Source organism: Sinohyriopsis cumingii, chromosome 2, assembly GCF_028554795.1.
Source record: "Sinohyriopsis cumingii isolate HCF-2022 chromosome 2, ASM2855479v2, whole genome shotgun sequence".
NCBI lineage: Eukaryota > Metazoa > Mollusca > Bivalvia > Unionida > Unionidae > Sinohyriopsis > Sinohyriopsis cumingii.
In genome coordinates this window covers 36,052,964-36,066,114 of record NC_142962.1, presented here as the reverse complement: position 1 = coordinate 36,066,114, position 13,151 = coordinate 36,052,964, and the positions used below count along the sequence as shown (strand labels likewise).

General features: G+C 42.4%; 1 protein-coding gene across 4 annotated transcripts in view; it reads left to right on the top strand.

Annotated features, from left to right (window-relative positions):
* Positions 1-10,517: 10,517 nt before the first annotated feature.
* Positions 10,518-13,151, top strand: part of LOC149804629 (uncharacterized) — a 52,712-nt gene continuing 50,078 nt past the window's right edge. Inside the window, exon 1 of one of the 4 annotated variants that reach the window (XM_089942629.1) lies at positions 10,518-11,157. In XM_089942629.1, the coding sequence (XP_089798755.1) occupies positions 11,135-11,157 (23 nt within the window). In that variant the 5' untranslated portion in view covers positions 10,518-11,134. Of the gene's footprint in view, positions 11,158-12,342; positions 12,512-12,534; positions 12,970-13,151 lie in introns of those variants that run through there. The other 3 variants (XM_089942661.1, XM_089942646.1, XM_089942653.1) reach the window with 3 other exon arrangements.

The window sequence follows — 13,151 nt, the reverse complement described above, 5'->3', positions numbered from 1 at the left end:
GGCTAAGACTTGCACTTGCGATTTATCTCGAGGGCTTTTAAACAGGACCACGTAATGCACATTGAGACTGATGGTGCGATGGGCTTTACTTTGTTGAAACAAATTGTGTGTGATGTAAACGACACTGGCATTACGGATATGCCCTTTGCGCGTGAACCACAGTTTAATTTCTTCTTCGTCTTCTCCTAACATGTCGTCAAAAATGACCAAATGGGTTTGACGGGAGTCAGAGACGATGCCGTCGTCTTCTTTAGGAATGCCTTCCACAAACACGATGGAATCGCCGTGACTTTCTCGCAAGAGGCTGTACGCCGATTGCCACTCTTTGTAACACCACACGATGCGTTGAGGTGGACGATCGATCAAATGATGTTTATGTTCGATCAAACGTTTGACGAATTCGGTTTTGCCTGAACCGCTAGGTCCAGCAATGAGCATGTTACAGGGATGGCGAAGATACAAAGCCTCCCAACTGGCACGATCTAAGTGTTCGTCGATGACTTTGACAGTAGAGGAAGAGGGAGCAGAGACAGCAGTGGTAGCCATAGTGTTAGGAATGTCACTTGTGACACGAAAACAAACAAGACGAGAGTTTATATACTTTTTTTCAGAACACGTTTATTGAATGTTTTAAACATGAATACGAAAGACAAAAGTACATAAAAGCCACAGGCTTAAGTACTACGATAAAAGGCACATGAAAATCATCAACGTGGAATAAAAACAAGTGTCTGTAGAACATGTTTTAGGTAAAGTTCTGACCAGTTCTATAGGGGGTAAGGTCACACAAGTGTCCTCCCGAAAGGGTCTTTCAGGCCTGTCCACGACAGTCCTGTCCTGGGTGACGGGTTCTTCTGGCACCGTCACTAACACAGGTTGAAAAGTAACTTTTTTATTTGGACGTTGAAAGGAAGGATCACACCTCTCGAGCATACTGGGCCACTTCTTGGGTCCAAGCCTCAAAATCCCATTTTTTCCAGGCACGGACATCTGTCCAATGGGGGTGTAAGTCACAAGCTACACACACATCGTGATACACGTCTTGGGTAGCTAAAAGTTGTCTAATCTTTTTTTCCCGTAGAGGTCGAGAAGTATCCAGATGAAAACGTAAGGCTTTGAGCAAAAGGAGTCTCTCGTGAACATTTAAAAGCACCACTTTCATGTTGAATGGGGTGGTAAATACTGTTCGTAAAAAGTCCACAAGGAATCGGCTGGTAAACGAAATCCCAGAAAACAAGTCACTAAGACACAACACACCACTTGTCGACCCAAATTGAATGGATACAATTCTTGTAATAATCGATGGTAATGATCCACGGTTTGAATATGGTCATTGAGTTCCTTCCACGGAATCTGTTCAATCACTTGTGACATAAACCGTGGCATGGATTCCTGTTTTTACGCTCTCTTTTTTTCGGAAGCAATACACGTACATTCTACCAAGACATCTTCGTTCTCCAGTAGGAAATCTAGAATACTGTAACCTACAGTTCAAACTTCGATTAGAAGTTTTCTCTTCCACTAAGCAGATTCCACGTAACATATGTTGGTAAACCTTTAACTCGTCTTCTTCAATGCGTTGCTCTAGGTGAATCTCGAAGTAACCAAAATGATGAACATTTCGTTCATTCACTATCTCACTAACAAGGTCTGACCACTGAAATAATTTCTGACGAATCAGTTCTTTTATACCATTCAGGTACCACTGGTTAAAGATCTGGTGACGTAACGGATGCAATTGTTCTTTACGTTTCACTTGTATTTTCACCAGTTCTCGGTAAATCCTTTCTCTCAACTCCACAGGCAAGCCCAAAATGTTCTCTTGTACAGTATCCATAAGTATATGCACTGTTTTTGGAATCCTTGGGTGGTGGCCAATAGCCTCGTTTACCTTTGTGCCTGATGTAATATCCACTCATAATCAGTCTTCTTATACTTTGGAACAGAGCATAATTTAAAAACGGATGAATAATTTGCGTTTGCGTTTCACTTGTATTTTGATCAGTTCTCGGTAAATGCGTTCTCTCAACTCCACAGGCAAAGCACGAATGTTCTCTTGTAAAGTATCCATAAACAGATTATGGTAAGTTACTTCAATGTCTCGGTCCCACTAAGGGTAAGTAATGACAATTCGGTGACCATCGAGCATGTTCTACGTCGGCCGAATCTTGCGGTTCTCAGTGGTGAAGTGACACACCACAACTGAAGCATTTGACTTTATCTCCTTCGCCCAAGTAGAAAAATCCGGCTCTGGCTAATTCTTCGGGGGTCGGGCCTCCCAGATACTTAGGCCATTTTCCTTTGAACGATTGAAGACGATTTTCAAAGTCGCAGTATTCCGACAAACGCACAGGAAACGAATATTCGTCTTTCACAGGTTCGTTTCGATGAGGGTTGAGTGACATGGACAGGATTTTGCTCAGGGCAGGATGACATCCGTAGGGAGGTAGACGTGAAGGTGAACATCCACCTTTAAAACGAAACCCAGTAAAATGTCCAAGAGGACGAGCGGCATCGCTTTCGCATCCCTCAGGTTTGACACGCACAGCATCACTTTCCATGATAGGGGTAGTGAGAACAAAGTTCCCATGATGCTTTACGGCATCGCTAAGGTCACAGCGTACAGCATCGTTCCCATCGCAAGGCTCACAATCGCATTCCACTTCAGAAGCCCCACACTTGAATTGTGCCTGTCTAAACTTGTTTTGTGTTTCTCTGAAAGTATTCATCTTGTTCGCTTAGTCTTGGTAGTCACAATGAACTATCGATCTTGCCTAGAGTTCCTTTTTATACTAGTCGCAATGCAGTCTCAAGCTTGTACATCGTTCCTTTTTTATGTCTTGTTTTGGAAGGTACCGTCTCTAAGGTGCCGTCATCATTGTACCGTAGTGTCATGGGCGGAAAGGCCATAGAAAGGTAAGGGCAGTGCGGAGACCATCGAGTATGTTCCAGAATAGCTGAATCTTTATAGATACATAGATCCATTCGTAACCTCAGGCCACAACTGAAACACTGTACTTCGTATCCCAATCCTGACTCAGGTCCCAAGTAAACAAATCCTGTTCTAGCTAAAATATTCGAAGAAGGTAATCCTTTCCTATCCGTAGGCCATTTTTGAAACGTGTCCAATCGACGGGCACAATCACAATAGTCAGGTAAGAAGACCGGAAAATGGTGGAGTTTGAACTTGGAGTTCTCATCGGGTTTCTCACTCGATTCTTGTTGTGGCGAAGTCATTCTTCTGGTGAGTGGCTATCCTCTTACAACCAATGTTTTATACCAACGTGTCCATATGGTAAAGTAAAGTGGTTGGGAAGTCGCACTCGCTTCTGGTACACGATTCGACAGTCTTTTTCCAAGGGTCGACTGACGATGTGGTGAGAGGGTAAACGTACAATCTTTTTGTGTTGATAGGTAGTCACTTTACAGTGTTGATCTTTTCCAGAGTGTAAGGCTTCTTTCAGTACCCCAAAGTTGACCACTCGACTGGTACGATAATTCAGAATCAATCCTTTCACTTTACACGTCGTGTGCACTTCTCCTTGTTTGACCCGGTATTCGTAACCGTAATTTTTTGGACCGCCACTGGCGAAACTTAGAATCTTGTCGTCGGGATGCTCGTCTGTAGAGGCTCCTAAACGGGCTCCTTCGATGTCATGGTGCTGTTGACTCGGGTGATGGATGTAAATGCGACTGTCCGTGTCAAAGTACAGGACGCGTTCCCCTAACAGTTCTAAAGCTTCGTACAATTTTAAGCGAGCATGAGCTATCACGTAAGCCGCAATGATGACATTTCCAAAAGGGTCGTCTTGTACAAAGTCCAGATCTTCTTCGTAATTGACCAAGATCAAATCCTCGCGAACGACGTCCACGTGTTTCATGTATTTGGTTTTGTCGTGAATCATCTGGAAGTAGCGGGAAGGTTCTGTCAAATATTCCGTCTTGGGTAAACACGGTCGTTGTGCCATTTTACCCCACAAGCAATTTAACATCACTTTGGCAAACGATCGCCTGCCTTCGTTTTTCTCGATGTGGTCTAAAGGGATGCCTTCTTGTTCATAGTATTTCTCTTTGAATGTCTTTTCGTCTTCGGGAGTGTGACATCAGGAAGGATAGCCACTGGCTTCTTGCTTCAGTTTCAAAAAGGCATCCACGTAGTCGGCGAAAATGCCTTTCTGAGTGGGGTCACCCTTGTGATATTGTTGTGTCTTGGGAAAGTGACAAATTTCGTACACTTCTAACAGTTGGTATCCCATGTCCAGAGCTTTGAACAATTCTACGCTAATTCACGTCCCCGTCAAGGTTCGTTCTTCCTGGGTGTGCTCACAAGGATGATCTTGGTTGCACGTTTCGGCACAAGTACGGCACAAAGGAAACATCACTTTGCCTTGGCAATGGTGAGGTAAGACGGGATGGTACAAGTCCTTGGGAGGCAAAACTTTGCACTTCATCAAGCCTTCGTATTGTCGAATGTTTTTTCAGGTCGATGTGTTCCGTCAACAATTGTGGGTGCCCTACAGGAAAGCGACAATATTTGCACACGTAGGGATACAGCGAACACACGTCCAAGTATTTCATTTCTTCTCCTTTCTCTTCGTCGGCTTGGTACAGCAAACAAGTGGCATTGGGTCTTCCTCCGTACAAACTATCCCTCGGGTTCAGCGGGTCCATGAACTGGTAACTTTCTACGAGGCGTTTAAACTTGGGATCGGTTTTCAAACGGTGACCGTACTCGTGTTCCCACATTTCCACCACTTGATATCCTTCCTGTTCTAACTTTAGGCGTCGCTGACAAGTGGCCTGGTACAAGTCTTCCATGGTTCGTTGTAAAAACTGATTTTTAGTGCCGCGGTTAGGGTAACAGACGGGACATCCGTGAAATAAGCAACCGTTAAACTCGTACACGATCTTGGGGTTTTCTAAGTCCCAGCCATCGACCGAATGCGTTCCGATGGTCTTTTCGCCCCCTCCGTTGCGGGCATGCTGAATCCATTTGTCTTCCTTGTCGCACAAGTAATGTAACCAGCGTAGGGATTTGACCGAGTATTGACGTTTGACATAGTTGGTCGTTTGAGGACTGATGACAGCCACGGTGTTTCCAGGCATGAACCGTTTCCGGTACACTAAGGAACACGCTTTGGCAATGGTGCAAGCTTCTTTCAAAGGATCGACCACTCCGTGTTCCATGAACAGTTCTCGAAATTTTCCACAGCATCGCCGTAAAATGTCCACGTCGGAACGACAATACTTCAGCATTTCTTCCTGAAAGTCGAAAGGGTCGGAGGCGTGAGCCTGGTACCAAGCGTAGAAAGCTTCTCGTTGTTCGGTACGCATGTTGTCGGGGTCGTAATAGTGAGCCTCAGGCAAATGGGGTAGAACGGCGTGTTGATTGGCTTCCGTATTGAAAAAGTGTGGAAAGTACCCTTTAGCCATTTCTGTCATTCCAAACGTTTTAGGCATTCGACTCAAAGGCATGGCCAAATAGCTCATCGAATCTTTAAACTACACTTGTATGATTTTGGCTCCGTTCAAAGTGACTTTAGGACGCTCGGTGCCATGTTCCGTATAGTACCTCAAAAGAAACTGTCCATCATATCCGGAGAAATTGTGAGCCATCACTGTGGCATGACGATGACAATCTCCGTAACGTTCGATGTCCTCTTGGCTCCACGTCTTGTCGATGGGGTCTAAGACCCATCGAGCGAAATCGGCTAGCGTGTTCGGCCCTCGAAAGATTTTTTCACGTCCTCCAGGAATCTTATTGCAGTGAGGGCAATAACTCAAGATAGGTTCTTGAATGCACTTTTCGCACGCTCGATGAGCCACGCAGAAACTAGGAATGTGAATGCCAGTCTCTTGCATGCATTCGAAATCGAAAAAGATGAAATTGCCTTTCTTCTTCTTCTTGTGACCATCCTCTTTCTCTGGTGGAGGTTGGTATTTTTGCACGTAGCACTGGTGTTCCAAGTCCACGATGTGATGACAAATGTGACATTTTTTCTTTCCTCGACATACGTGTGCCTTGACAGTATTGGTACATAGGCCTTGTCCACAGGTAGGGCACAATCTCAGGAGTTGACAAGCACATTTCTGCTGTGAACTTTGCGTTTTCAGATGTTGCTGGTAACAGGCAGGGCTGACAAACGTGCGCAGACAAGCAGGACAATGTACTCTATCTCGTCCTTCGCTCAGACAGGGTGGAGAGGCCAAACATTCTGAGCATTTCAATCCGCAATGTTTGTGTTGCTCTCGATTATTATAACCATGGTCACATTTCTCACAGTAATAACCGTATCCCAGGAATGCAGTGATACTGGTAATGGTATCGAAATGTTCATCGTGATAATAGACATGAATGTATTTTCCGTCCTTAAAGTCTTTCCCTCGAAACAACAGAGGCCCGCGCACTTCTTGAGGGTGCACTTTCAAGGTGGAGCGTGGAGCTAGGACATCTTGCAATTTTTGCATTTCAGGAATGCCGCAGGGTGTGTCTTTGGACAGGCCAGCTTGTTGCAACAGGAGTTCTGCTTCATATCGTTGTTTGGCTCGGTCCAATCGTTGAATAGTTTTCCAGGTTCTTGTCCATTCTACCGTGTCGTTCTTGTTGGCATAGGTTCGTCCCACCACGATGGCTCGGGCTAAACACATCTGGTCTTGAGAATTGTGAATTTGGACGAGACTCTTTTTGGTGCTGCGAAAGTCGTTCACCAGTAACACCTTATTGCGTTGTCCAGTCCCTTGAGGAGGAGAGACGTGGGTCATGTCCAGTGTGGCTTTTCCATCGGTGATGTCAAACTGGTCATTGGATTGTTGTACGTGTTGAATTTTGTCCATGACTTTGGAAGCGGTCAATTCTGCAGGGCTGCTAAACTCGATCCAAACAGGGGATTTCAAACCGTCGTGTTGTATGGAGAGTCTCAAGCGATCGTCTTCTTTGGGTTGACATTGTCGCTTGAGTGCGGTGAGCAAAGAATCCCACACCCCGGTGATGAACCCTTCTGCTTTCTCTAACGGTACTTCGGACTTGAAATCTTTAAACTTCACCGTGTATTTGTAAGCCGTGGTTCTAAATTTTCTAGAGGAGCGCTTTTCCGTCTCTCGAATGGAATAGTACTTTTCAGGGTTGACTATGGGTGGTGAACTTTGTTTAAAGGGTTCGGATTCTGGTTCACTCATGTCCTCTTCAAAATCACTGGCATGAATTTGTGCCAAGACTTCAGCCCTGGTACGAGACGATAGATCACGTTTCTGCCTCTTACTTTCTTCTTCTTTCTTCTCGAATGAATAGGATCGTTTCATCTTGAGTGAAAAACGTCAAATGACTCAAGTTTAAACACCATAGACTAATTTATAGTCATGGCAGACCAGCGTATGTAAAAGGGTGTGTGTCTTGTCCTTTCGCTATTCATTTCACTCTCAAACCGAGCACAACGATGGAAGAGAATACCCAGATGGAACGTTTCATCAGAGCTTTGCGAGGGGTCATTAGAAAATTTTCTTCAGACCAGCCGACGGACTATTCTCCTTCCTTTCGAGATAAAAGTCAAGATACTTGCTATATCTGTCAGAAGAAAGGGCATTGGTCTTCAGAGTGTCCAGACCGTCAAAAAAGAAAAACAGAGGCTAGAAAAGACAAAAGTCAAGATACTTGTTATTATTGTCAAGAAAAAGGACATTGGTCTCCAGATTGCCCAAAAAAGAAACAAGAGGAGTCAGAAGAAAAGAGGGATTCTTCAGAAGAAGAGAGGAATTCTTCAGAGGAAGAAAGCAGACAGGTGAAGAAAAAGAAACAGGAAAAGAAAAGAAGAAGGGAAGAAAGTGAGGAGGAAGAGGAGGAAAAGACTGTGCTGTGAAGAAATTCAAAAAAAAAAAAAAAGCAGAGAGAGTAAACAATGAGACAGAAGAAGTGTATGAACTTTTTTTTAAAGTGCTCTGTTGTGAATTGTGAATTGGATTGTAACTATTGATAAAAGAATAAATTAATTATATAAGGTAAGTGTCTTTGAGTTTTGATTTTAAATAAGAAGCTACACTCACGCACTCATATACACGTACTATAGGGGTAAAGTGGGTTTTTTTTGTTGAGTTATTGGCAATTGAAAGTCTATCTCTTTTCGAGAAATTGGAGTGGCCCTGAAAAGGGCCTTTTTTTGGTGTAGGGGTGAGTTTAAGCAATCAACTTTAACTGTCTTAAGCCTTTGCCACGGCCAAGGCCTACTTCTGGACTGCGTAATGTTGATGATGATGATGATTTGGTTGAAATCACTAAGGGTGGCACGATAGGCTTAGTCACAGGGTTGGCGTGTTTAGCTCGGGAAGGTCGTATTCTCTTCGGTCGTGATAAAGAAGTCTGATACATTTGTTTCAGACTTCTTAACTCCGCTAAAATGTCTAACAGTACCGTGACCGTTTGATTTTCACCCTCTTGTTTCTTTGCTGCTACTTCTTCTTCTTCTTGTTTTTTTCTTACCTCTTCTTCTTGCTGCTGTTGCTGTAGGAGAAAAGCTTGTTCCGCTTCCTTTTGTCGTTGTATAAATTTCTCCAATTCTTCTTTCTGTCTCTGTCTAAAATTCTCCAATTGCGGTAATGAAGGTGACTAAAGTTCCGGAACAAATTCTTGCGAGGTAAGAAAATCCACAAAATCCCAATTTACCTCTTCTGAAAGTAAGTCCGGGTTCCCTTGGGCGGTCTCCACTGCTGGTGCACCCTAATGGATCGTTTTCTGAGTTTCCGTCATGTTGAATCACTGTCGCATAGACTGACTGCACACAGGCGCTAGCAAATCTATATAGACCACGTGACGTCACAGACTGCTCTCTTCGGATTGGATGCGGGTGACTGAATTTTGTAACGCGTGTTTGGATTGGTCAACAAACTCAATCCGTTTCAATCCTACCTCTACCTATAAATAAGCGCAGTTCACTGAATTGATTCACCTGTTCTCGGCGCCTCAAGATGTGGACCGATGTGCAATGTTCTACGCTTGTGTCTTCAATGATGTTCCGGACGGACATACCCATGTATGTCCGATCCAAGTGGACCGTTGTCCACAGGACAGACACCAGTCTGTGGATACGTAGGATCTACGTAGAAAGACAAGGATGCCTCAAAAGAGTCTTGATTTACGGTCCTACAGTGAGACGCAGCCTAAGGACAAGAAGAAGACCAATGCGCTGCCCTTTATGTTAATGGATACATTAACATAAACCCAAAGGCCCTTTTCAGGGCCACTCATAGGTCTCGAAAAGAGATAGTGTTTCAATTGCCTACCCTTTTTTCATTTTTATTTTTTTTTTATAAAAAAATCCGATGTTTAAATTCCCTTGACGCTATACAGTCCCACCCTGTTTAAATTCCTTTGACGCTATACAGTGCCATATTCCCATGTTCAATTCCCCTTGTCGCTCAACAGTCCCAAAATCTATTTCCCATGTTAATTTCCCTTGTCGCTAAACAGTCCCACGATTTTTCTCCATGTTAAATTTACATAGTCGCTAAACAGTCCCAGGGGTGTTTTTAATGGTAAGTCCCATTGTCGCTGAATCGTCCCTATTCACTACTTATATACGCGATATATCCATTTAATAAGATTATCATCACTTACTTTTTCATGAGGGGGGTTTAAAATATCAGATTTGTTAGATATATAAGATAATATTTTTTCGGGTAATTTTTCTCTTTCTGTATTTCTAATATCTTCGGCAAACCTTTCCTTAAATCTTGCAATTAATTTTATATTTTCTTTTACTGGCTTGGGTTCAGATTCAAGTTCTTTTTTTACGCTTGTGACTTCAGTACGAAGTTTTCCAATACTTTCAAGTATTTCCTCACCAACAGGTGGAGGTTGAGCCGCAGCTATATCAGTTGGAAGATCTCGTAAAATCTTTTTTGTCTGTTTAGTTCTTCTTGCTATTTTTTTTCAGTTTGTTCTGCTGTTTGTTTTGATACCGGAAGAAGATCTTCTTTGATGACAGTTGTAACTTTTTCAGTAGCTGTAGTGACGGGTTTAAACAGATTTGTAGTGTCTTCTTCGTACTCAACGTGTGCTTCTTGCTGCGCTTGTAGATTTTTTCTGAATGAATCTCGCACGGGAAGAAATTTTTTAATTGCTTCTAGTCTCTCTCGTGCTATTCTTGCAGTATGAGATTCTGGATGTACCATTATTTTTAATATAACAATTTTTTAATTAATAGCAGTAGAGAGGGCGCGACCACAATAAAGTGTCCACGTGGTAAAATAAACTATACTACGAACAAAAAAAAAGATAATGACGGTAAACTAACACCAATTTGAGAAATCTTTGGAAGATTTATTTTTGCTTCAATTTATGTCGACGCTTTTGGTTAAATTCGTGTCGACGCTTTTTTTCTTTGTTCGTAGAAGGGTTATTTTTAGTTTTTCGACGCTTTTTCGATCTTGGTCTGTTCGCCCTCTCTGCTGCTGAAGGGTTCGAACATAGGAAAATTTGATGAGTTCGTCCAATGAGGAAAACAGTCAGGGAACACAGTCGTAGAAAGATGTACGAGCCCAGTACAAAAGGTGCTAAATACATCAAAACAGAGTGTGAAAAATGAACTAAATACATTCCTACTGAATGGGATTAGCCCCTGCTGGGATGTTTTCTCGAAAAATCAAAACCAGATTACCTCAGTTCAATCTTAAGCCAAATGACCTACATCAGGGAGAGGGATAGACGATCAGAAATGAAAAAACAAGTTTTATGCTGACCAGAAGCGAAATCGAGGTCATGAACTCTACAACAAGGGGATCATGTTTGATAGAACAGCGAAGCAGAAACAAACTTGACACTCCGTTTAACCCAAACCCAGCAAAACGTCGTGCCCTGCTATGGGTCAGTGATAACGTCCAGGCATAACAATCGTCTGTTTACACGAGATGCTTCTCATTTCAAGGTCGTACATGCAAGACAATATTCAACAATCCAATTAGCAGCAGTGAGTGATTACATGGTAGGTCCACCGGTGACCACATAAAATAACCAGTGTGGAAACCGAAAATTCCGGAGGGATATCTGAATTAATTAACAGTGTTGTGTGTGTTACGCTGCAGGTCATAATAAAACCTGCTCAGAAACTATCATTTATGCGTCATCATATATTCTGATTCTGGGATTATGATACAGAAGTGTAAGCAAATGTAAACGCTTTTTTCACTTCCAACTTTTACAAAATATTTCTATTATTCGCTGAATTTAGACCTCGAATTTAATTTAGTGTTTAAAATCCCACGTCATAACAACACCTTTCTGTACATGAAAACTTGCGCTCATTGCTAATAATCATCGTTTTCAGTTCTTTTCAACCAAACCAAATTGTGAGCAATTAAAGTGTAGCTTAATGACATCGTAAATTTGATACTAGGAAAATGTTATACACCGTGAACTGACCAACAGTTATCTGCAATTAATCAAGCAGTGCAGACAAATTTAAACATTTGGGAACTTTCAGTTGCATCATTATCCATTTGAGAACTTTCAATTGCGCCATTATTCTGTAAAGCTTGAATGTCAGAGAAATTACATACGAATTAAACTGCAGTTGATAATTTTCGACATGGCATCATCCCTGGTATTCAACCAAAGACTGCCATCTGATTATTGACTGACTGTTTTATCCTTTCAGACCATTGTCTTTGATGCAATGAAATCCTTCTAGCCTGCTATTTTTTCTTTGAAACTAAACATTTATAACTAGTAACATGTTGAAATGTATTTCCAAGATTAATTCTGAGAAATTTTACAATGATGAAATCAGACACTTGTAAGGCAAGATGAAGGATAAAACTTGCGTAAACTCAATGTTTTCACCTACCGGAACCGGGCATCATTCCTGTCGTGGGCACAATTAATTTATCATGATCCATTATCAGAATCTTTTTTAAAATGTACTTAAAACTAACGACAGTAAACCTGCAATCTGCAATGTGTTTTTATTTCTGCAGCTTTGCCTCAGTCTTGTAGCCGGATATTTAGGTCCCTATTTAAAGCGTACCAAGCGGGCCCTGCCTAATCTAAGGTGTAAGAAGATAATTCGTAGACCACTATGCTTTGCATACTCGTGCTGTATGGTAGCTACACCCCTACTTTACTTTTTAATTAGTCTGAGTTTCATCAAACCTTTCCCACAACATGTTAGGTAATTTGGGTTGTAGTCACAGGGAACTTGGACTACGTCAAATTTGCTACATAAATTTAACGAAAGCTGCTTATGTTTTCAGTCGCGTATATTAAATACACTATCCACATAATTCAGATTTTGGGATCTTTGCTCTTTTTTTTTTTCCTTCTCTATATATTTTTTGTTGCAAAAGGTTCAAACCTCCGCCTGTTAACAATTTTATCGTTAACACACTGACGGAATTGACCGCTCCGGTGGCCTAGTGGTTAGAGCGTCCGCCTCGGATGCGGGAGGTCGTTGGCTCCGGCCGAGTCATACTAAAGGCTTATAAAATGGTACTAACAGCTCCTTCGCTTGGCGTTCAGCATTAAGAGGTTAGTGTTAGGACTGGTCGGCCTGGTGTCAGGATAATGTGACTGGGTGGGACATCATGCTACATGTCTGTGGCATGATGCCCTAGTGCTAGACATCACATAAATCTGCCACACTGCAGACATCGTAGCGATATGACTGAAAAATTGTTGCAGCTACGTTTAAAATCCAAATCACATCACTGACGGAATTGACACGGGCGCTCCGGTGTATTTATAACGAATATTAGTCTCCATTTCATCGTGTGCTCTCTCATAAATGAGCATAATTACACTGTGGTAAAAATCGGTACAGTTAAAACCGGAATTAAAAACCGGCTTTGTTATCTTCATCTGGGGATGGTTGCCTTTAACGTGGTGGAACGTCACTATGTAGTCGATCTACACAAGTGTCCGGGACAGTGTATTCCATAATCCATTTGCGTTGGGGAAAAATGAGTACATCTTGCGTGGAATTGAAGGTAAACTGTGTGGTGTAACATCACAACTTTTGTGCAAGTCCACATCCCTTCCCACGCCCAACACTGTTAAATGTCAGTCACTGCGGAAGGTGTTGGTGACGAAACAATTGCTTCATGTAATTCCGTTAAATGGCCCACTTGAGGAGGGTTGTTAAATTGCCTTTGCAGATATGCCTGATAGT